This window comes from Taeniopygia guttata, chromosome 30, assembly GCF_048771995.1.
Source record: "Taeniopygia guttata chromosome 30, bTaeGut7.mat, whole genome shotgun sequence".
Taxonomy (NCBI): Eukaryota; Metazoa; Chordata; class Aves; order Passeriformes; family Estrildidae; genus Taeniopygia; species Taeniopygia guttata.
In genome coordinates, this window is record NC_133055.1 from 7,347,692 (window position 1) to 7,371,269 (window position 23,578).

General features: G+C 47.1%; 2 protein-coding genes and 1 pseudogene across 2 annotated transcripts in view; 2 read left to right on the forward strand and 1 right to left on the reverse strand.

The window, feature by feature from the left end:
- LOC100230077 (uncharacterized) overlaps positions 1 to 23,578 on the forward strand; it is a 674,623-nt pseudogene that overhangs the window by 61,044 nt on the left and 590,001 nt on the right.
- LOC140680878 (uncharacterized) overlaps positions 1 to 23,578 on the reverse strand; it is a 150,670-nt gene that overhangs the window by 50,428 nt on the left and 76,664 nt on the right. The gene's annotated exons all lie outside the window — the stretch shown is intronic.
- LOC140680972 (olfactory receptor 14J1-like) lies at positions 18,053 to 18,985 on the forward strand. Its single transcript, XM_072919859.1, has one exon. It carries the CDS (start codon positions 18,053 to 18,055, stop codon positions 18,983 to 18,985), a length of 933 nt encoding a protein of 310 aa, XP_072775960.1.

The window sequence follows — 23,578 nt, forward strand, 5'->3', positions numbered from 1 at the left end:
AATGAAACTTCAGAACTGGCATGTAACCTGGATAAGATTACATAAACAACAATAAAACATACGAGAATTCACTATGAAAAAACGAAGCACAAATCTTCACCTGATAACATGATAAAATTTCTTAACAATAACGTTTATAGAACACTTATATAGTTAAAAATAGAGGATTTGAAAACAAATGACTTTTGTATCACTATACAAAGAAATAACAGACTATAAAACTAATTTTTTAAACAATGAAATCAATCTCAGAAAACTCAAAATAAATTCTTTTACAACTCTTATATACTGATAAACTTATAATAAAACAGAAAATACTGAAACAAAACCAAGGATCCAATAAATCCAATAAATCCAATAACTTCTCCTTAAATCAATGTTCATTATTACTTTGTGAACTGTTTCAGTCAAAACCTTCTCATCCTCAAAGAAAAACAACTAAACCTTGCTGCCAAATAAACTTGACCTTTGAAAAACTTAAAATAATTTTTGAATCAAATAGTACTTGAACTCAATATATAACAATCTTAGTAAAGAATCCCTAAATTATATTAGCTTTACGAAATCCATATGTATCAAATTAACAATATATAAATCCATTATCAATTAAACCTTTATAAACTTAACTTCTTCAGGGCCCAAACCTAAAATAAACTTAAAGTGATATACTCTAATTAAACAATACTTAACTTAAACGCAACCCAACTATATAAAAATCAATTCCATCATTAATAGAATGTTAAAATACAACCTAACTTAAACCTTAATATAATAAATTACTAACATTTCATGCTATTTAATTCTCTATATCAATTTTCATTATGATATCTCTTTTTCACATTGTGTTCCACAATCATTACTTATCGTCACACCGGCTGGGCGTGTCTGCTCGGTCAATTCTGTGACCTAACTGAAAAATCTGGGGTTAGTGTTTAGAAACATTGGGGAGATTTAAAAAAGGCCTTGTGTTGACTGGTTTTCAAAAAGCGACTGAGTGATGGAATTTCATTTCAGGGTGAAAACTGGGAGTCTCATCTCTCAGCATTGCTGTAGGATATTTGCTGCTTGTAAAAGATTATTTGCTGTGGCTGTTGTGATTTTTTGTTTGGCCCTGCTGAAAGGAAATAGGTGGTGCATCGCTCGCACCTGCTGCGGAGAAGGGTGATCAAAGAAATCCCTGCCTTGGCTCTGCTCAGCCCCCATCTGCACCGGCATGAGAGCACTGGGAGCATTTCTGGTGCAGTCAAACCCCGCTTCTGCCTGCGTTAGGATGCTGCGCCTCTCTTGCTCTCCCTCCCTGCTCACACCCGCTGTCAGCCACTTCCGCGTTCGCTTTAACTCTCGCAAACGCATGCGCAGCCTTGATTCACCCTCTCTGTCTGTGTCGCCATGGGAACAAGGGAAGGAACCCCCGCACCGACCGCGCCCGCCTGCACCGGCTCCGCGCGGCCGTGCTTCGGGAACATCCCCCCCCCATTCTCTCTGTCAGGCCTGGCGCCGCCCCGGTCTGACTCTGGGTCGGCTCTCTCGGTCCCCGAACTGCCGCTGGAGCCCAGCGCGATTCGGCGCTCTGCTGACGTCATCAGCGCGCGCCGCCGCGTTCCGCGCTGTCGCAGGCCCGCGCCGCGTCCCGCCCGGCCCCGCACCTCTCGGGTCTCCCCCCGCGGCCACCGCGCAGTCTGCGGACGGCTGGCTGGCGGCCACCGCCGCCCCCGACGCCGTCTGCGCCCGTGCCCGTGCGTTCGAAATGCAAGAGATCTCCGCTCCGACTTCCGGGTTTGCTCTACCGTCTCGCGCATGCGCGCTGCCATGGCCGCGGTGACAGGAGAGTCCAGCTCTCCGTCCAGCCGCCGGCCTGGCCAGCGCCGCTGCTGCGAACTGGGAGCTATTCCCCGGCACCTGCCGGACGGTGCTTTCGCACTCTCCGGGCGTCTGACCGCCCCATCCGCGCTTCTGCCGCCTCCTGCGTCCACGTGGTTCCCACTGCCCCCCCCCTCTCGCCTGCACCGCGGGCTGCTTTGAACTCCCCACCCGCGCAGCTGCGAGAGTTCTCTCCTCTCTCTCACTTTTCCCTCCGCTCTGCACTCACGTGTGCCCCCTCCCCCCAGGAGCCGCCGGCGCCGCTGCCCCCCCACTGTGGGTTCGGACTCGGGCAGTGGCCAGTCCCTTCCCCCACCGAGGGCTGCGTCTGTGCCTGGCTTATCTCTCACTGTCTGGGGATTTTCTGCAGCTGAGGAGCTTAGAAATTGAGATTTGAGGAGTCTTGAGGAATAGTGTGAACCCGGAGACACAGGACATGATGAGACACCACCACCCCTGATCCTCTTCGGGAGGCAATTTGCTTCCCCTGGTGAGGAAAATTGCCCGAAGCTGCTGGCTGGGCCATCTTTTTCCTTGTGCTCCCATAGGAGCCTTAGCTGTTTAGTCTAAAATGCCGCGTTGTGAAAATGACTCTTATTGTCCTTGCTGAAGGCAAAAGTTTTTGCGGCAGTCTTATCTTTTTTTTTTTTTTCTTTTTCCTGTGGCTCGGTAATACAGTTGCTTATCGATCCCTTGCCAAAAATTTAACTCAAACAAAAGATGTACATCTGTGTGCGGGTGATTATACTGCACCCACAATAACAAAGCTTTCATCTCATTTGAGGCTATCTCTACCAGATGGGTAAAAGTCTTGCCCTGTAGGGCTGAAAAAAAAATTTTTTGTCTGTCCTTGGGAGCACCCCTTCCCCATGTTCTTAATTTCAACCATTCTCACCAAAAGCTGAGTCACCACGAGGTCAGTCCGGAGATGGCACTGTTCATCGTCCAGCAGGTCACAGGCAAGAAATCCCAGGCGTGCTTCTGGTTTTCCTCCTCCTGGCTGTCCTCCAGACGAGCAGTCTTGGTGAAGGTCAGGTTCTTATCTTGAGCTTTTCGCTCCCTCTCCTCCCGGAATCTGCCGAGAGCATTTGTGCTCTGTTCTTCTTCCTTTCTTTATTTTTTTGTTTTTCTCTGCTGATGAAGGTTGGAGGTTGTTTGCTGTTTCTTCTTGTTCTTCTTGCTGAAGCCCGCGCAGGGACGCCAGTTGTCGGAATCTGTGGGTATTGGTGATTCCGAGATTGTAGAAAGTCTCTGTCTTTCTGCCCCGTTGCCAAAGAAGAAGCCATAGTTCGTCTGTGCTGGTTTCAAGGTTGTTTATTTTTGCTTATCTATAACAAGTTCTGCTGCCTTGCCGCAGGTCTGTCCTGCAGGGCAGTGTGCGGGGCTCTGCCCCTCAGTGGGATGGTACAAACATTATATACCAGAAATTACGTGTACTATATTTACAATAATGTGCCAATATCTATCATCTACGTTGAATAGTGTGTCCCCAGCCTAAACCAATAGAAAAATGCCAACATCACCAAGAACATGGAGGTAAGGAAGAAGAAGGAGGAAGAACAGGTTCAGGCCCACTTTCCTCCATCTTAGAACTCCTGACCCCCCTGTACAAAGTAAAACCCCCCTGTACAGGTGTTAAAACCCCCCCTGTACAATACTAAAAAATTTTACCCTCTAATTTGTGACTACTTTTACTATACCATCTAACTCTCTGTGACCGCTTGTTCCACCTTCAAAGTTGGTAATTCATTCCATGGTTCAAACTCAAAATCACAGCTGTTCTCAGCTGCTTGCCAGGGTCTAAAATGCTTCTGACCAAGGCCTGGAACCTCTAAAAATGTCTGTGGGACATTTTGAGTTCCGACAGGGCCCCAGTCCCTAATTTATCCCAGTCCTTAGCTGATCCTAGACCACAGGATCTCAGTGCATATTCGATCCCAATCTCTGGTTGATCCCAGTCTATATGGCCCTGCACACATTCCAGAGGTCTGGAATTTCAGCTCCCAGCCAGGAAAAGACATTCCCTTTGCCCTCGAAGGCAAAGCTCTCAAGAAGGGGCTTAAAGCGAAGTGGAGCAAAATCCTACAGAGACATTTCACTGCAGGCCTCCATAACTTCAGCTCCTGAACTAAGAAATAAAATAATAATTGGGAAATAAAATAATTAAAAAATCAGGGGTGGGTCATTGGGGGCAGAGGGGGCAATTAAATTAGAGGAAAATTCAATTAAATCAGGGAAGGATCTTTGGTGGTCCCTGAGGAAATTAAATTGGGGGAGGGTTTTTGGAGGTCCCCTGGGTCAGGGGAGACAGGGAGAGAGAAACAGAGCAGGTAAAGAGAGGTGGGAGGGAAAGGAGGACACAAACACAATCAGCTGAGAAGGTGGTGCAAAAGCCAGGGAATCTCAGAAACACGGAAAGCTGGACAAGACAAACACAGGTCTGAACCAATGTGGTTAATCAAGCATTCTCCCTTTATTCAAGATAAGTTGGTAGTTTATATAAGCTTCTACATAGTTTACAAAAACAAAGACACTCTGATTGGTAGGCTAACATTGTTTACCTTTTCCTTAAAACGGCCTACACCTTACACTATAAAACCTATACTAATTCACACCCAGACAACCCAGTGGTCCCCATCACACCTTAAGACTATTTCTATCTGCGCCACAAGCTCTGAATTTCTAACTGCGTCAGAGGCTTGAAGGCCTCACAAGGCCTCAATCTGAGGCCTAGACTGGAGTAGCTCAAATTTCATAACTCATGTCCTCTTTCTCTCAAAAATGCTGCAACAATTCCCTCTTTTTCTTTTTGAGCTACTCAGGCTGGAGTGAAGGCGCAATGAACTAATTTCTGCACACACTGTAAAAAAAAACCACGGTATAACAATTAAAATAACTATAAAGATAAAAAGAAGTACAATACCAAAACGAATTAAGTCTTTGACCTAGCCAGAAAAACCTAAAGAATTGAGCCAGTTATCAAATGGAGTGTCCACTACGGTAAGTTTTTTCATGTTGTCCTTCAATTGCGTTAACTGTTTATAAATCGATTGAGAATGGTCAGACAAATTCATGCAGCACATGCCCTCAAATTCTTCGCACCCATGTCCTTGTGCTAAAAGAAGGAAATAAATTGCAGCTCTGTTTTGTAGAACCGCATGATGGGTATCATCTACATCTGCAGCAAGCTCACTTATCAATTTAGATGTGATATTAATTTGTTTTCCTGTCCAGCAGGCTAGAGTTCTCAATTGTGTGAGCGCTTTTGATGAGGCGACCCCTGGGGCAAAAAGTGAGGCTACTACTACAGAGGCACGCCCCCACAATGACACTATATCTTTACAATTAGGGTCCATTTGGAGAACACTGCGTTTGGCTCGTTGAGTCTTCTGAGGCAATTCGAGAACCTGATGTATGGTGGGAGCAAAAAGCATCAACCTACCGATATAACATGGGCCTCCCCTAGCATTTTGAGGGACTGCTGACCAGGCTCGGTCCCCACAAATGACGAAGGTTCCTGGGGGCAGTTTTCCTGCACCACCTCTTGGCGGTGTCACAGATTGAGTCGAATTTTTACCATATTCTGAATAGTTGTAATACAATGGTGATCTGGGAGACAACCAAGTGTCGTCATCTGTCAATTTTCCATTTTCTTGAGTTGGTTTGGTGTCGAGGATTTGGTTCAGGAATGGTTAGCAGAAAAGGGACATAGCAAGATCAATTTATTGGAGCTGCAGACTCTGCAGATTAGAGACCCTGCAGACTAAGCAGTAGCAGCTTACTTGAACAAAGGCAGTCTTCTGCTAAAACAAAGGCAGTCTTCTGTTAGAACAAAGACAGCTTCAAAAGCAGGGTACCCTTGAGATAAGGAAGCCTGGATGAAACTGGCATGAAACTGGTAACGGCACGTAGAAGCCGGGACTTTGCATTACACGATACCCACAAAAATGTAGAAGTAGATACATAAAATTCTGTTGATGTAAGAATGATACAGCAATAATAAACCAATAAAGAGCTTGGCTTTTGCAATATGTATGAACTAATTAAGAACTGTATTTAAGCAGCTGATGTATACCAAATAAACTGAGTTTGCAGATGATCAATCGATGTCTGCTTCTCCCTTCTCCGACAAAATGGTGACCCCGACGTGCGCTCCCTGACGGAAACGGGGGAGACTGGACGTGCCATCGGCCGGAGAAGTAGGGTTGGGCTCCATTGCGGCCGCGGAGTGGTGCATGCGAGGAAATTTCTGCAGGAACGCACCCCCAGTGTTCATACAGGTGGAGCTGGGCCATACGTGCTGCCGGACCTGGAGTGCCACAACAGCGCTGACTATTAATCATGGACAGGCAAGCAGCATATGATTTATTTATTTCTAGTCTTGAAAAAAGAGGAATTAAGGGGGTAGATTTAAGAAAAGAGTTACCGGGGTTATTAGATTGAGAATATATTAAGGGAGTATTTAGTAATCCGCATGCAGTGCATCAAGTTAGTGAATGGCGTAAGTTAGGAGATATTTTATGGGAAGCAGTGTTAGAAGATGATAAAACAGCTAAAAAGTTAGGAAAAGTGTGGTGCATTGTACAGAATGCTTTGTTGCAGCAATTAGCAGAAAAAAGGGCGGCTGAAGAGGCAATCGCAGCTGCCAAAACAAATATGCTTTATAGTCAGGAGCATGAGCCATTAGCACCTAGTGTATCTACAATTGTATTGCCTGCCCATGGACTGGCCGCTAGCCCAGTCGCAGCTGCAGTTCAAAATAGTTTAGAACCGTCTGCACCTCCTTTAAAGGAAACGGAGAGTAGAATACAAGTGCTACCTAAGCCACCGTTTAATGAGTCCCCTTCATCTCCTTCTAATGTGCAGTCAATTAGCAGATAACCTCCTGTGCCTAATCCTGTCCCTGGGGCACAAAGTGACTTGTGGGGGGGAATAGCGAAACAAAGGAGGGATGCTTGGAGAGAACTTGCAAAGCACGGACTGGAGAGTGGAGAATGATGTTTTAGTGGAGGCGGCTGGTGGTAGTAATTTAGCTTTCCCTGTTACCTACTCTCCGGTAGTGGACCAAAATGGACAAGTAACACATCAGTTAGGCACCTATACACCTTTAGATTGGAAATTACTGGCACAATTGAGACAAACAGTAGCACAATTTGGCCCGAAAAGTGAGCCAGCTAAGCAGATGATTGACTACATTTTTGATACTATGCTTTTAATACCTAATGACATGCGAGGGATTGTCAAATTAATCTTTACTCAACATCAGCAATTGTTGTTTAATGCGCACTGGCAGGCAGCTGTACAAGAGTCAGTGTCTGTCCAGCGGCAACCTGGGGATCCACTACATGGGATCACCATAGAAGAGATGATGGGATTAGGGTTATATCTCCGAACTGATGCACAAATGACAATAGGAGCAGATAAGGTGAGAGAAGCGATGAGGTTAGTGAGAACGGCTATAGACAGAGTAAAGGATGGTACAGGTGTTCCAATGTACATGGGAATTAAACAGGGCAGAGAGGAATCGTTTGGGAGCTTTATTGATAAAGCCGCGGCAGCAATAGAAAGGGCTGGAGTACCGGAGTACATGAAAGGAGCTTTGTTAAAACAATGCGCATTGCAAAACAGTAATGAAGAAACAAAGAGAGTATTAGCTACCTTGGGGGCTAATTGGACAATAGAAGAGGCATTAGAGCACATGGCACTACAACCTACAGGACAGCAGGCATTTTTAGTGAATGCTATAAAGGAATTAGGAGTAGGGCTACAGAAACAGGCATAATCCACTCAGAATCAAGTGTTAGCTGCTCTTGCGCCACTCCGTGCGTCCACCATAGCACCCGCTGCCACTAATGACAGTCTGCTTTCATCTTTTAAATGTTATCGATGTGGAAAAGATGGTCATACGCGAAGGAACTGCCGAGCCACTGGAATTTGGTGTCAAAAATGTCAATCCGGCAATCATAATACCTCAGCTTGTAGACGGCGATCGGGAAACGGACTGAGGAGCGCGACCAGCAGCCGCGCCCCGATACAAATTGCTGCTGCAACATCTGCACCGGGACTTTACAAACAGCCACCGCAGGGACCGGGACTTTACAACCAGCCACCGCAGGGAGCTTGGGACTTGACCTGGAAGCAACAATAAATGTTACTCTCATGACCACCTGTCCTGAGAAAATTCCGACTGGCATCAAAGGACCACTTAAAATAAATGGACAAAAATATGGAGCACTAGTTACTAGGACGTTCGTCAGTAACCATAATGGGACTTTTTATATTACCAGGAGTCATTGATGCGGATTACAATGGGGAAATACAAGTGATGGCACATACACCATTTCCACCTTTAAGTATCAAGAAAGGGCAGCGAATTGCACAATTAATTCCTCTGCCGCAGATGACAAAAGGCATCAGCCCGAGAAACAATCAACAGCGAGGAGATAAAGGTTTTGGATCTTCTGGTATTGTCATGCTATCTGTGGATCTTAACACCAGACCCAAAAAGACAATTCAAATTACTTATGACAATCAATCAATCACTCTTTCAGGACTGCTTGATACAGGAGTGGATACAAGCATAGTATCCCCAGACAACTGGCCTGCACACTGGCCACAGAAGGCGACTACAGATATGGTAACCTGAGTTGAAGGTTTTACCCTGGCACGAAAAACTCCACTTGTTACTATAGTCATTGATGGTCAACAATTGTCTGCTGTTTTTTCTATTGTTGCCTTACCCTCTGCTGTTCAATGCTTGATTAGAAGAGACATACTGGCTCAATTAGGAGTGGTTTTGTCTAATGAACACCCTTTCGGCTAATTGCCATTGCTTGGACCTTTCCCATCCCACTCACCTGGGTCACAGATACCCCAGTAGTGGTTAAGCAGTGGCCTTTAAAAAGGGAAAGTTTGCAACATGCCCACGAATTAGTAGAGGAACAATAGCAGGGACATTTGAAACTGTCTACTAGTCCGTAGAACACTCCTATTTTTGTAATTAAGAAGAAATCAGGCAAATATCGACTGTTACATGATCTCAGAGCTGTCAATGATCAGATGGAAGCCATGGGAGCATTACAACCTGGCCTACCTAATCCTTCCATGCTGCCTCAAGATTGGCCACTACTAATAATTGACTTGAAAGACTGTTTTTTCACTATTGCCCTGCATCCAAATGATACTAAACGTTTTGCATTTACCTTGCCAGCCATAAATAGAGGTGAACCAGACAAACGTTTTGAATGGACAGTATTACCTCAAGGAATGCGTAACTCGCCTACGTTATGTCAGCTATATGTAGATGCTGCTTTGCAACCTTTACAGGCAAAATGGCCAAAGACAATAATTTATCATTACATAGATGATATTCTGTTTGCCCAAGAACAGTCATTTTCAAATCAGCAATTAGAAGAAATTAAGTCAACACTTGCATCAGCATCCCTTGAAGTTGCATCAGAAAAAATTCAGATATCTGCACCATGGAAGTATTTAGGATGGACAATTACAGAGCAAGTGATTAGGCCTCAGAAGTTACAAATTGACGCCAACCTTACTACTTTGCATGATGCTCAGAAGTTGCTTGGTGATCTACAATGGCTGAAACCTATTGTTGGTATTCCTAACTCATTATTGGATCTATTGCGACCTCTTTTGCGGGGAACAGACCCTAGTACCCCAATTACAATATCTCAGCAGCAAACAATCGCCTTACAAGAAATCATTCAGTGTGTTGATACTAGATTTGTAATGCGTCGTGTTCCAGATCAGCCTATCAATTTAACTGTTTGGAGTACCTCCGAACATTTGCTTGGTGCATTAACTCAAATTATAAAGAAAACAGAGGAGATACGGGTTCTAGAGTGGCTGTCACCTCCATTGCAGGCAAAAAGAACCATCAGCTCAAAAATCAAGCAAATTGCAGCGCTACTGAAAAAAGGACGCTTAAGAATACTGGAGGTCACTAGCAGTGAACCTCAAATCATTCACTTGCCCATGAAAAGAGAAGATTTGGACTGGTATTTAGCAAGTTCGTCTGAATTACAGAAAGCCTTATTAAATGCAGGAGCAAAAGTGGAAACTGGACCATTAATTCCCCGTCAGTTGAATTAGCTGTCAGAATGGAACTGGATAGTAAAACCTTTGCGATCAGACACTCCGCTAGCAAATGCTATTACAGTTTTTACAGATGCAGGGGAGAAGTCCCGTAAAGCAGCAGTCACTTGGAAAGAAGGACAACAATGGAAACATGAAATCCTTGAAGCAGATGTCGCAGACAGTCTACAGACTTTAGAACTTTTAGCTGTAGTATGGGCTTTGAGCAAATTTCCAGGCCTACTGAATGTAGTTACTGATTCCTATTATGTTGCAGGTGTAGCGCAGCGCATAGAGGATGCTGCTATTAGGGAGGTTCAGAATAAACGACTATATTTGTTGCTTATACAACTCAAGAAAGCCATTGGAGAAAGAATAGCAGCGTACTGCATCATACACATCAGAAGCCATAAATGGAATACAGGTCTGGGAGAGGGTAATGCAAGGGCTGACAGGCTGGTGATGGCTCTTACAGATGGGCAAGCTATCACCAGAGCACGTCAGTCTCATGCACAATATCATCAAAATGCAAGAGGTTTAGCTCGAACTTTCAAGTTAGGGTTGCAGGAAGCCCGAGCTATCGTTAGAGCATGCCCCATCTGCAGTCATCATAATGGGGGCCTTGGTTTAGGCTGTGGGGTTAACCCTTGGGGGTTAGAAGCAAATGCTGTTTGGCAAATGGATGTTACCCACGTACCAGAATTTGGAAGACTGAAATATGTACATGTTACCATAGATACTTATAGTAAATATATTTGGGCAACTGCACAGACAGGAGAAAAGGCTTTACATGTAGTTAGGCACCTTACAAGTTATTTTGCTGTAATGGGCTTGCCAACAGAAATAAAGGCAGACAATGGGCCAGCCTACAGTAGTCAAAAGATGGCTAAGTTTTGCACAACATAGCAGATTAAACATGTAACAGGAATAGCAAATTCTCCTACTGGTCAAGCTATAGTAGAAAGAGCTAATCAAACATTAAAGAAGTATTTAGCAAAACACAAGGATGTTACAGATCCACATGAGAGACTGATGAAAGTTCTGTATGTATTGAACCATTTGTGTGTCTTTGGTGAAGAAAATACACCTCCAGCAGTCAGACATTACATTACACAAGAAACAAAAGATAGATTTGAGAAAAGAATGTGGGTCAGATATCGCGACCCAAAATCAGGATTATGGCAGGGTCCAGCTGAAGTGGTATACTGGGGTGGAGGTTACGTGTGTGTTTCCACACCAACAGATACCTTGTGGGTTCCAGCCAGATGGACACGACCAGCCATAACTGATGGACAGTCCAGAGCGAAGGAGAGCCTATCGCCTACAGAGAAAACTAACACCTCTGCTGAAGGAAGTTGAAAAGGAACTTAATATAAAGTTTTTGTTTGACAGTGTTGAAGAAGTGACTGAATATCTCATCCCAACATTGCGGGATAAGTTTTTGTGGCCTTATCGGAATGATTGTATTTCATGTTTTGCTAGAGATCATTTTGCTTGGGTAAAAATTTATTGTAGTAGCTGTAACAAACAGTGGTGAGTTTATCAAACAAACTTTAGTAGGGGACTTTGGTGTCGCAATTGTAGTTTTGATTGGAATAGAGAATCGCCGCAGCAGGCATTAACGGCGATAACAGGAGATAACATCAGAAACAGCCTTGCTAGAATAGAAAATAGAGAAGATTTACAACTTAGGGAGTTAGCTTGGCAAGTACAACATTTTGCAAAAAGGATATTGACAAATCGACGCTCAGGTATATTAGATGCTCGCTGTAGCCATGATATACACATTCCTACTGCGTGGCAAATTCCTCCCAACCAATGGGAATATTGTTGCCATAAGTTTGCTAGGATTGCTAACCGTCGCCAGCACTACTACCGTAAAACATCCCAACATTAAGTCTTGGTTTCCCCGAAAGACTATGTGGATCTCACTAGCTCAAAAACTGAATAGAACAGACTTTTGTGTGTCCTTAGCCCAGCCAGAATCTCCTTTTCATACCTGTCTTATTGGAGCACCATTAAAAGAAACAGAGTACAACAGCCTAGTCACCCTACAAACAAGGCAACATTGTAAGAACAATATTACCTCTTGCCTTGAGGAATATGACTTATGGGATGATAAACTGCCTTTTAGTGACAAGCCTGATGAATTAGAAATACTAGGTTCACTACATGCTGCTTCATGCATTTATATTAACTCCAGTAGGTATGAGTGCAATGAGGGCAATGTTGCTTGGTGTAAAACAACACTCCCTACAGACGTTTCTCCACAACAGAATGATTGGAAAAATCAATCCTTTTGGTGTTACTCTATCGCTCGAACCAAAACAAATCCAGCTTCAGGCACAATAATTCCTCGCCGCTTGCCAGCTGGAATCTTTTTAATCTGTGGGGACAGAGCATTCAGTGGTATTCCTCAACGGCCCACTGGAAGTCCATGTACGTTTGGACGTCTCACAATAGCATTCCCTAGCCAAAGCACTCTGCTAGGCCTATATAGCAATACCAGCCAGGTAATCACCACACGATGAAAGCACTCAACCATTGATGCTTCTTGTGATGATAATGTCAACCTGTTTAATCGCGCAAAGCAAGTGGTTGCCTCTATCTTTGTACCTGGTGTTGCTGCAGGACATGCTCTTTTTCAATTAGAAAAATTACAATGCTGGGTTGGTAAGCAAGCTAATGCCACGTCAGAGCTCTTGAGTTTATTAGCTACAGACATAGATACTCTTAGGCACGCTACATTACAAAATTGAGCTGCTATTGATTTTTTGTTGTTAGCTCACGGACATGGGTGTGAAGACTTTGAAGGAATGTGCTGTATGACCTTGAATAATAGTTCTGAGTCCATTCACAAGAAGATTCAGCAGTTACAAAAACATATTCAGGTCCTACAAAGAGATGATACATTTTTTGGATTGTCATTTGAATCATGGGGTACCACCGGTTGGCTTAAACATCTTCTGCAACTTCTCATAATCGGATTGATAGTTGTTTTGCTTTTAATGCTCATTTTACCATGTATGTTTCAATGCTTACAAAAATCATTAATATCAGTTTTTGAGTGGAAATGGAACACAGCTTTGCTTGCTGCTAAAGAAAACGGGGGAAGTGTCGAGGATTTGGTTCAGGAAGGGTTAGCAGAAAAGGGACATAGCAAGATCAATTTATTGGAGCTGCAGACTCTGCAGATTAGAGACCCTGCAGACTAAGCAGTAGCAGCTTACTTGAACAAAGGCAGTCTTCTGCTAAAACAAAGGCAGTCTTCTGTTAGAACAAAGACAGCTTCAAAAGCAGGGTACCCTTGAGATAAGGAAGCCTGGATGAAACTGGCATGAAACTGGTAACGGCACGTAGAAGCCGGGACTTTGCATTACACGATACCCACAAAAATGTAGAAGTAGATACATAAAATCCTGTTGATGTAAGAATGATACAGCAATAATAAACCAATAAGGAGCTTGACTTTTGCAATATGTATGAACTAATTAAGAACTGTATTTAAGCAGCTGATGTATACCAAATAAACTGAGTTTGCAGATGATCAATCGATGTCTGCTTCTCCCGTCTCCGACAGGAATTTGTTTCTGTGTTCAGTTCAGAAGCTTCCACATCTCATGCAATGATATAAATCAAGAGTTCAATCAGTTCATGGAAAGCACCAGAAAAAGCTGGACCTCTCAGTGGATGGCTGAAAGAATCTGAAAAGGAGAAATGCAGGGAATGACTTGGTGGACTTTGTCTGGAAGAAAGGTCACTTTTTCATAATAATTTCTGTTAGAAATGGGAAGCTTGACTCAGCCAATATATCAAGCATTAATTCAATTAGTTATTATTATTTAGTAATTATTATTGTAATGTATGAGCAAAGACAGCACTGGGCACAGTGGTGGGGGTTTTCCCCTCCAACTGCACACCGATTGTTGGGCTTGCTGGTATTTACTGATCAGATTCATGCATAGTCATAAGCTTTTCCCAGTAGTTTCTATTTTCCATTTTTATGCTAGCTTTCGGCAGTTTCTATTTCTACCTTTGAACGTCACAATTCTATACTTTTGAAGTGATATGTGGAATAAATAAATAGACTCCACAACTTGGGGTAGTTATGAAGTGGGTTTGTATTGCCAGTGCCCAGCACAAGTGAGATAGCTCTCCAAAAACTTGTGCCCCGATCCTTACTCTGACCCACACTTTTCTTCACAAAGGTGTTCCATATGCAATACATTACACAACCTTCCCATGCATATTCAACCCCTGGCCCCCCCTGTCCTCGCCTCTCATGCTAAATAGGTCTAGGCCCTTCTGGGCATGCGTGGTTTGCCATGGTGGTCTTGCGGGGGTCTCTGGTGGTCTCTTGAGGCTGAAGATCGTGGTCTTCTTCATGATTGAACTTTTGAATTCTCTCTGCACATGCGCTTTCAGTCCTTCGGTGCTTATCTGTGTACATCTGTCAGTCTTGATAGGCCTGGAGACAGGGAAGCTTCTTTATCTGGATTCTTTGCATCCTTAGGCATTGTTCTTTGTGTAATAAGCTTCAGAAATTTGCATTTTCTTATGCCCTTTGAACTATGGAAGAGATTTCTTAAGTAAAAGGCTGAAATTCAACACATAACTGTACAAGCTAAAATATAAATGCTTAATTCATTTTGTTAACTTAAGTGAACTGCAAAAATCTGTTTCAGAGGAACTTCACGATTGCAGATTTTCCAGGCAGCTGTTATATGTGGAATGAAAAGCCATGAGATAACCGTTGTCTTGTGGAGAAGTCTCCATAACATTAACAAGAGGAACTTCTCTCCCTAAGTGAACTGAAGAAAGACTATTCTAGAGGTGGAAAACTGACAGAAAAATTTAGGTTTTGTCTCTTTATATTGTCAGGTTATAAGGAGAGAGGAAGTGGTCTCAATGTTTTGCTCTGATTCTTATTACTCTTTCTTTTAGTTACTGTTAATAAACTTTCCTCTACACCCTTTTACAGTTTTGATCCCACTTTGCCTTTCTCCTAATCCTATCTCACAGAGGGAAATGAGTAAGTATATTCTAATGAGTGCACTGGTAATTAGCCAACACTGAACCCACCACGCTAATTGATGCATTGGCCGAGAAATCACAAAATGATGAACCAAAACTGCTACAGAAACTTCCTGAAGAACTGCCCCAGACAAGATGGAAATCAAGGCAGAGCCATGGTTTGTCAGGACTTGCTTGATCCTAATGAGCCCCGTGGTGCATTTGGAACTGAGCCCTGGAACCTCAGGGCCTGAGAGGAGATTGCACAAACCTTTCCAGAGTCAGAGACAGAGGAAAAACCCAAAGTGTCTCAAAGCATTTATGGGACCCACTGAGGTCCATTCCCAACACAGGCTCCTCATGGACTCCTTGAAGGAGAGAATTGGAGGCCAGGATGGCACAAAAACCTCTCAGAGACTCAAAATGGCACAAAAACCTCTCAGTGTGGAAAGGAAAATCCAAAGTACCCTACAAAAGTTGAGTATCTCAAAGTATTAATGAGCCCCACTAAGTGTCAGCACAAAGCTCTCAAGGGACTCGTTAAAGCAGATAATTGGGGCCATGATTGCACAAACCTCTCACAGAGTCTGGATCAAAAGGGAAACATCAAGTACCTTAAAAGAACTGAAGTACCTTGAAGCATTAATGAGCCCCACTGAGTATTGTTAATTACAAAGGCTCTCCAGGGACAAATTAGAGCAGATAATTGGAGGCCATGATTGCAGAAATCTTGCAGAAACTGCAAGGCCAAAGCTAAAGCCAAAGTCCTTTGAAAAACCTGCAGTCCCTGGGAGCATGAAGGAGCCCCCAGGGCCATTCCTGACCAAGGCTCCCCAGGGACTCCTTCCAGCAGATCCTTGAGGCCACTGGGATGTGGGCTAGGGGGGGATGCTGAGGGCAGGACCAGGGGGTGACAGTGCCCAGCCTGGCTGGGGCTGTGCCAGGAGGCCCCAGGGCCTCAGGACAAGGTGTCTCCTCCCAGCCCTTGGTGGCACAGACCCTGCTGTGCCCCAGGGCACCAAGACTTGGCTTCTCTTTGTCCCCACCTGTCATCAGTGCCTCCAGTTCTCTGCTCTGCCTGGGGCCTGGGGACACTTTCTCAGTTGTGTCCCTCAGTGGGACCCATTAATAGTCCAAGAAACTTTGGAGTTGGATTCTGACTTGGAGTTCTGGAGAGGTTTCTGCAGCTCCCTCTCAGGGCCTGATGTTCAGGGCCTGAGCACAAAGCCCCAGAGGGTCATTAAAGTCCTTGTGCTGTGTCTGTGCTGCTGAGCTGGGCCGGGCTCCTGGCACAGAGGGTGATCCTGGTAACCAAGCAGAGCTTCAAAAGCACATTTCTCTTGCTGAGCAGCTCTTCTCCCAGCCCAGCAGGGCTGGGGCACTGCCTGCAGCCAGCCCGGGCATAGCACAGAGGCACAGAGAGCTTCAATCAGTCAGGGCTGGGAAGGGGCTGAGAAGTGCCTGGGGCAGAATCACTGCCAGCCCTTGGCACAGGAACCTCTGGCTGCAGGACAATGCAGCTGCAGCTCCTGGAGTGATCTCCTAAAGCTGGAACATCCCAATGCCCACAGACCCTGTGAGTACAACTCTGAGCATTTCTGGTGCATGGCGGGTGAAATGCTCATAAAGCTCTGAGATGCTGAGGGGTTCTGATCAGTCATAGAATTTTTCCAACACAACGATCTTGATAAAAAGGCGGAAATTTCCTAAGACTTTTTATTCAGTTTCCTATTATTGGAGAGTGACAGGGAAGGGGGGTAAATAGTAATGGTGGTTTATGAATTTTGACAAGTGCATGAGATATCCAAACTGTTATTTTAGTGATCAATAGGTTCACAAGTGATCCCTCATGTGCTTTCAGCCACTCTGCCCATGGACAGCACCAGCACCACCTTTGCTGGAGCCATCAGGCTCAGTCTGAGCTGTCCTTGCTCCAAGCTGCAAACAGAACCTGCCCCCAGCCAGTGCCCTGCAAACAGACAGGGTTCTGTCAGGCCAAGGAGAGTGCACAGGGATTTGGGGTCTGGGAGTGCTGGCAGGGAGAGATCAGGCACAGGGAAACATCTGCAGGAGGAAAATCTCCAGGAAGCAGAGAGAAGATCAGGGAAGGAGAGAAAACAAAGCCCAGAAATGCTGAGGCAGGGAGAGTTTAGAGATGTCCAGAGGATCCCCTCCAGTGCAGCCCCTCCCTCTGCACAAGCCCCCTCCCTCCTGTCCCCCAGCCAAGCCTCTGCCTTCAGGGCTGGGGCTCCAAGGCGTGCAGCCCCTCCTGTGCAGGCAGAGCTGCAGCAGAGCCGTGGGGCAGCTCTGCAGCCCCGGGCCCAGTTCCCTCTGCAGAGCACAGGGCTGGGAGCAGCTGCCCGGCACTGGGGGCTCTGGCAGGGGGCACAGCTGGCTCAGGGTGACACAGCTGTCCCCAGTGCCCGGCTCTGGGCAATGCTGGCAGTGCAGCCAGGGAAGGAGCTGTGTGTCTCTTCATCCAGTGCCATCAGAAGGACACTTGGAAATCTCCCTGAAGTTTCAGTCCAAGCTGGGAGCTTCAATGCAGGGTGCAAACCTGTCCTAGAGCATCTCTGATTTATAAGATTGATGGGGAAAGGCAGAGGTGTTTTGACACTGAAAATGCTGCTGGGTAGGTGAAATGAGCAATGTGAGTCCTTGGCTCCAAATATGGAGCTGAGCTGTGGTGGATCCATCTGTCTCAGCTGTACCTGGGGGTTTGTAAGAGAAACATGGAAGTGTGAGCATCCTTAATTTGAGAAAATGAAAGCCCAGAGAAACTCCAAGCAGAATGAAGTGACAGACCATGTCTCCCCAGTCTCCACTCATCCTGTAGCCTCAGGGAACCAACTCTGCTCTCCTGGAGGGCAGCAGAAATGCTGGGCATTTCTGATATCCAAGAATAGCAGGAGAGACATAGGGGGAGATTAAATTGAAAACATCTAAGCTCTTAAACACAGAAGAATATCCTTGTGTGTCACAAAGGAGGGTGTATGGGAAATGGCTTTGATTTTGGTTACAGGTAACTCCTCCAAAACTTAACTATCCTTTTCTCTGAACAGGTGCCCATGTGCAGCCACAGCTAATGTCCAACAGCAGCTCCATCAGCCACTTCCTCCTGCTGGCACTGGCAGACACGCGGCAGCTGCAGCTCCTGCACTTCTGCCTCTTCCTGGGCATCTCCCTGGCTGCCCTCCTGGGCAACGGCCTCATCATCAGCGCCGTAGCCTGTGGCCACCACCTGCACACGCCCATGTTCTTCTTCCTGCTCCACCTGGCCCTCAGCGACCTGGGCTCCATCTGCACCACTGTCCCCAAAGCCATGCACAATTCCCTCTGGGGCACCAGGAACATCTCCTACACAGGATGTGCTGCACAGCTTTTTCTGCTTATCTTCTTCCTTGGAACAGAGTTTTCCCTCCTGACCATCATGTGCTACGACCGCTACGTGTCCATCTGCAAACCCCTGCACTACGGGACCCTCCTGGGCAGCAGAGCTTGTGCCCACATGGCAGCAGCTGCCTGGGCCAGTGCCTTTCTCAATGCTCTGCTGCAAACAGCCAATACATTTTCCCTGCCCCTGTGCCATGGCAATGTCCTGGGTCAGTTCTTCTGTGAAATCCCCCAGATCCTGAAACTCTCCTGCTCCAAATCCTATCTCAGGGAACTTGGGCTCATTGCTGTTAGTGCCTGTTTGGTATTTGGTTGTTTTGTGTTCATGGTTTTCTCGTATGTGCAGATCTTCAGGGCAGTGCTGAGGATCCCCTCTGAGCAGGGACGGCACAAAGCCTTTTCCACCTGCCTCCCTCACCTGGCCGTGCTCTCCCTGTTTGTCAGCACTGTAATATTTGCCTACCTGAAGCGCCCTTCCATCTCCTCCCCATCCCTGGATCTGGCCCTGTCAGTTCTGTACTCGGTGGTGCCTCCAGCCCTGAACCCCCTCATCTACAGCCTGAGGAACCAGGAGCTCAAGGCTGCAGTGTGGAGACTCTTGATTGGATGGTTTCAGAAACATTAAAATGATGGCCAATTTCTACAAATCGCTTGTAACAAAAGTCATCTTTGATACTTCTTGTTGAATTAGTTGTTGGGAATTTTTTTCCTTTGTTTTACTTTTTTTCATATTGTCCACAATAAATGTAAATTTTTAGCCATTTGTCATTTTGTCTCCACCTTCCCTGTTGCCACAGACTGTGTCAATGAGGGGCTGTGCTCTTGATGGCTTTAAAGGAAATCAAGGATGTCCTAGCAGAGCTTTCTGCAGAGATGCCCTTTTGTTGCCTTCTCTGGAGCTGCAGCAGCAATGTCTGTGTGCAGAGCTGGGGGTAGATCGGTGCTGGCACAGCAGCTCTGGTCCTGCTGGCCACACAATTCCTGATCCAGGCCAGGAGCCATTGGCCTTCTTGGCCACCTGGGCACACTGTTGGCTCATGTCCAGCCTGCTGTCCATCAGTCCCTGCAGGTCCCTTTCTGCCTGGCTGCTGTCCAGTCACTCTGTCCCCAGCCTGTAGTGCTGCAGGGGTTGTTGTGGCCAAAGTGCAGGACCCGGCACTTGGACTTGTTAAGCCTCACCTTGTTGGGTTTGGTTCCTGGATCCAGCCTGTCCAGGTCCCTCTGCAGAGCCCTTCTACCCTCCAGCAGATCAACACCCACATCCAGCTTGGTGTCATCTGCAAAGATGTCCTTGGTTCCAAGGGGCCCTCAGTGTCACAAATTCCCTTTGGTTGCACCAGGCCCTGCACTGGTCTCCTTGGTTCCATGGGGCCCCAAAAATGTGACAACGGACTCCTTGGTTCCATGGGGCTTCACAGTGTCACAATGTTCTCGTTGGTGCTGCAGTTTCACAGTGGCCCCTCGGTTCCATGGGGCCCCAGGATGTCACAAAGGCCCCATGGTCACATGAGGTCCCACACTGTCACAATGCTCTCTGTGGTTCCACAAGTCCCCTCAGTGTCACAATGGACTCCTTGTTTCCATGAGGCCACACAGTGTCACAACGGCGTTCCAGATTCCTGGAGGCCCCAGAGTGTCACAGTGGCCCCTTGGTTACACAAGGTCCTGCAGTGTCACAATGTCCCCTTGGTTCCATGAGGCCCCGCAGTGTCAGAATGGCCCCTTGGTTCCATTGGGCCCTGGACTCTCCCAGTGCTCTCTTTGGTTGTGCAGTGTCACAATGGTGAAACCCCTCAGCTCCACGAGGCCCCGCAGTGTCACCATGGCCTCTGTGGTTCCACCAGGACCCAGTGTCACGGGGACTCTGTTGCCTTCATGAGAGACAACGGCGACCTGGTTACAAGAAGACAGCACGGCAGCCCGGCCTCGCCCGGGCTACTCGGGCTAACGACACACGCTGACACCAATGTGGTGGATGGTCGAAAGCATTTATTATCTTATCTCATGGGTTTAAATAGTCTTGGGGGACTTTGCTACGTCAGAGGGGGGTTGTAGGGTCTCTAGGTTAGTCGGGAGTGGAAAACTACTGGGTTAGGTGTGGTTACATGCTCTGGGGTTAATAGATAACGTGAAGCAGGGAGAAGGGGGAAGGGTCTTTCTTTCCGTCACATCCCGAGATCTTCCGTTCGCCTGTCCCTATCTACCACATCTCCCCTCCCCTTATCATATATAAAATGAGGTAGTCGTAGATATAGGCACTGGAGTGAGGTACAAACTTGTAACTTGGTAAGGAAAGGGTGGTTTGGTAAATCTGGGTAATTTTCGCAAGGCGAGTCTCGAAGGCTTTTGTGACTGACTGTGTTCGCAGTTTTTGGTTCACAGCATTTGTTGCTGGCCTATGAACAAAATGTTCGCCCTTTCTAGACGGGCCTGAACAAACGAGACTAGTTTGTTCAGCAGGCATGGTCCTATGGTAACAGCTAAAAGCAGTATTGCCAGTGGACCTACCAGGGCGGAAATTAAAGTGGTGAGCCAAGGTGATTGATTGAACCAGGATTCAAACCAGCTCTGTTGGGTTTCCCTGTCTCTCTTTCTCTGAGCCAGTCTATCTCGGAGTTCTGCCATGGAGTCTTTAACAACTCCCATATGATCTGCATAAAAGCAGCACTCCTCTTTCAAGGCTGCACACAGTCCTCCTTGTTGCATGAACAAGAGGTCCAGCCCTTGTCTATTTTGTAAAACCACTTCTGAAAGCGAAGAGACTGATTTCTCTAGATAGGAGATGGATTTCTCGATCCTCTGCAGGTCTTCGTTGATGGTCATTTGCAGCTGAGAGAGTCCGTGCTGTTGGGTTGCGATGGCTGAGACACCCGTGGCTGTGCCAGCTGCTCCCAGGCCGAGCAGCATTGCGATAGTTATACCTGTGATTATTTATCTTTTGTGGAGTCTGTCAGGTTCCTCGAGAAGGTGGTATATCTCTTCGTCTGAGTGGTACAGGACCCTAAGAACAATCAGAACTTGGACACAGAAGTCGACAGAGTCAGTAAATTTGGCAAGGAACACACAAGAACTCACTCCGGATCGCTGGAAAACCCACATCCCAGACGCAGATGGGACCACCCACTTATTGTTTTTTCTGTTGGGCTTGACAACTTTAGTGCAGAAGTTGCCTTTCTGCTTTGCTAAAGTTGCATTGCCAAAGCATCTGCCCTGTCCTGTGATTTGACTCAGGGTGATTCCTCTGCGGGGAGTGTCCCATCTGCACTGGTGGGGGGCACTGGCTGTGGAGTAACTGAAGGGGGTGTCCAAAGCAATGCCTTCGTAGAAAGGGGGTTTAACATCATAGCAAAGCCAACAGGAGTTAGTCAGGTTCGGTTTGGTTTCGCTTAGGGTTAGAAAGGTAGCTTCTAAACAGGTTGGCTATGTGGAAAACAAAGGATGGGGTGTTCGCTGTGGTGACCTCTTTGAACACCTTGTCACTTGAAAGATGTTGCATGACCCACCTAAATGGCGAATGAGGGTAGTGGCCTGGGTTGGCATGCCCCCTTGCCACAAGCCCCAACAGCAAAATCGCACAGAGACACTGTGCATGTCTGGGTCTCACCAGTGTGGGACTCTTGGGTTTTGTCTGGCGGTTTGGTGGTCCGCTATCTCCCTCTGGAGCAGGGGTGTATGCGTCACGGGGACGGTCCACAGGCGTGTCCTGCAAACAAAACTCACAGCTTTTCCATTAGTTTCGTTCTGAAGGTCAGTTTTATTGGCAGCAGTGAGTGTGTGGCAGTGGCCCTTTCCTCCCGCAGCTTTAACAGGATCCCTGCGGGCGTGTTTGGGGTGGAGGCGCCGTGGCGGGCTGCCGTGCCGGCTGGGGGCAGCTCACCACGATGTGACCTGCCTCACCACACTTGAAGCATGCCATGGCACTGGTCAGGGTGTGGACGGCCGCCTGGATGGACGTCAGGTGTTCCTCCCTCACTACGTGTCTGATCATGTCAGCCAGGCTGGTTCCGGCTGGCAGGGAACGTAAGATATCCTTGGTGACAGAGTTGCACTGCTGGCGCAGGCAGTCAGCTACCACGGGGCCCTTTGCCTCTGCCAGCAGGGTAGAGGAGTCTATCGCTGCCTGCAGGCGATCTACGAACTGCGTGAAGCTTTCGCTCTCTGCCTGCCTCACGGTGGACCACGGCGCAGGCTTAGCCACGACTCGAGAGGCTGCGCGAATAGCCTCCCTGGCAGCCCGAGTGGTCGCCCTGACCTCCTCAGCCTGCATCTGCGCGGCTTGTTTCTGCGGCGTGATCATATCATCGTGCTTTCCTATTAGTCTGGATAAGCTCGATCTGTGTAGTGGCTGCCTCGCGCCAGATGCTTGGGCTAATTGCTTCCTACAATTATCCTCCCATTCCTGTCTGAACACAATCATTCCTGCACCATCAAGTATCATGCGACCTATTCGCTCGATATCAAAGGGAAGCAGGTCGTCATTACTAAAAAGACCATCGATTAAAGTAGAGACTATGGCCGAATTGATTCCTTTTTCTGCAATGGCTTTGACAATTGACTGTACATCTTTTGGGTTTATCGGGGTATATACCCTTTGTTGGTTCCCCTCCGGGCCGGTGAGCCTCACCGAGAAGGCTTGTATGGCAGCCGCTGGGGACCATTCAGCACAGGCTATTTTTATTTCTCCCCAGTCGGTAAACTGGGCTGGTTCAAATCGTAGTTGTTTTCCGGTGAGGCTTAGAGCTTTACTTGGTTTTGTCTTAAATCGCGTTGGCTCTGTTTTTTCCGTCTCGGAGTTCCAGCCAGCTCCCGGCAGCTCTTCCGAGCTGGCGGAGCTGCTGCCGGGCTCCGAGTCAGAAGTCGAATGCTGGCGCACTTCCAGGGCTCGGTGCCTTTTTGTCCGGCTCCGAGCTCGCTCCTCCCCGCGGGGGTGGCGCCGCTCCCGCCCCCCAGGCTTGCCCTGCCTCCTGCAGGGGGAGGTCTCTCCCTTAAATGGTAGCAGCCTCAGGCACAGCTGTCGACTGGCTCTCTGCCCTCTGCTGCTCTCCTCCTCTTTCTCCCGTGCACGCGCGTCCCTGAAACCGCACGGCTCCCGGCTTTTCGCACCGAGACCGCCCGCGCCCCGCCCCTCTCCTTGGCGGCCAGCGCCATTTTAGAAGGGGTGAGGTGGCGGCGTGGGTAGGGTCTCTTCCCGAGCCGCGGTTTCTGCACCTCTGGCTTC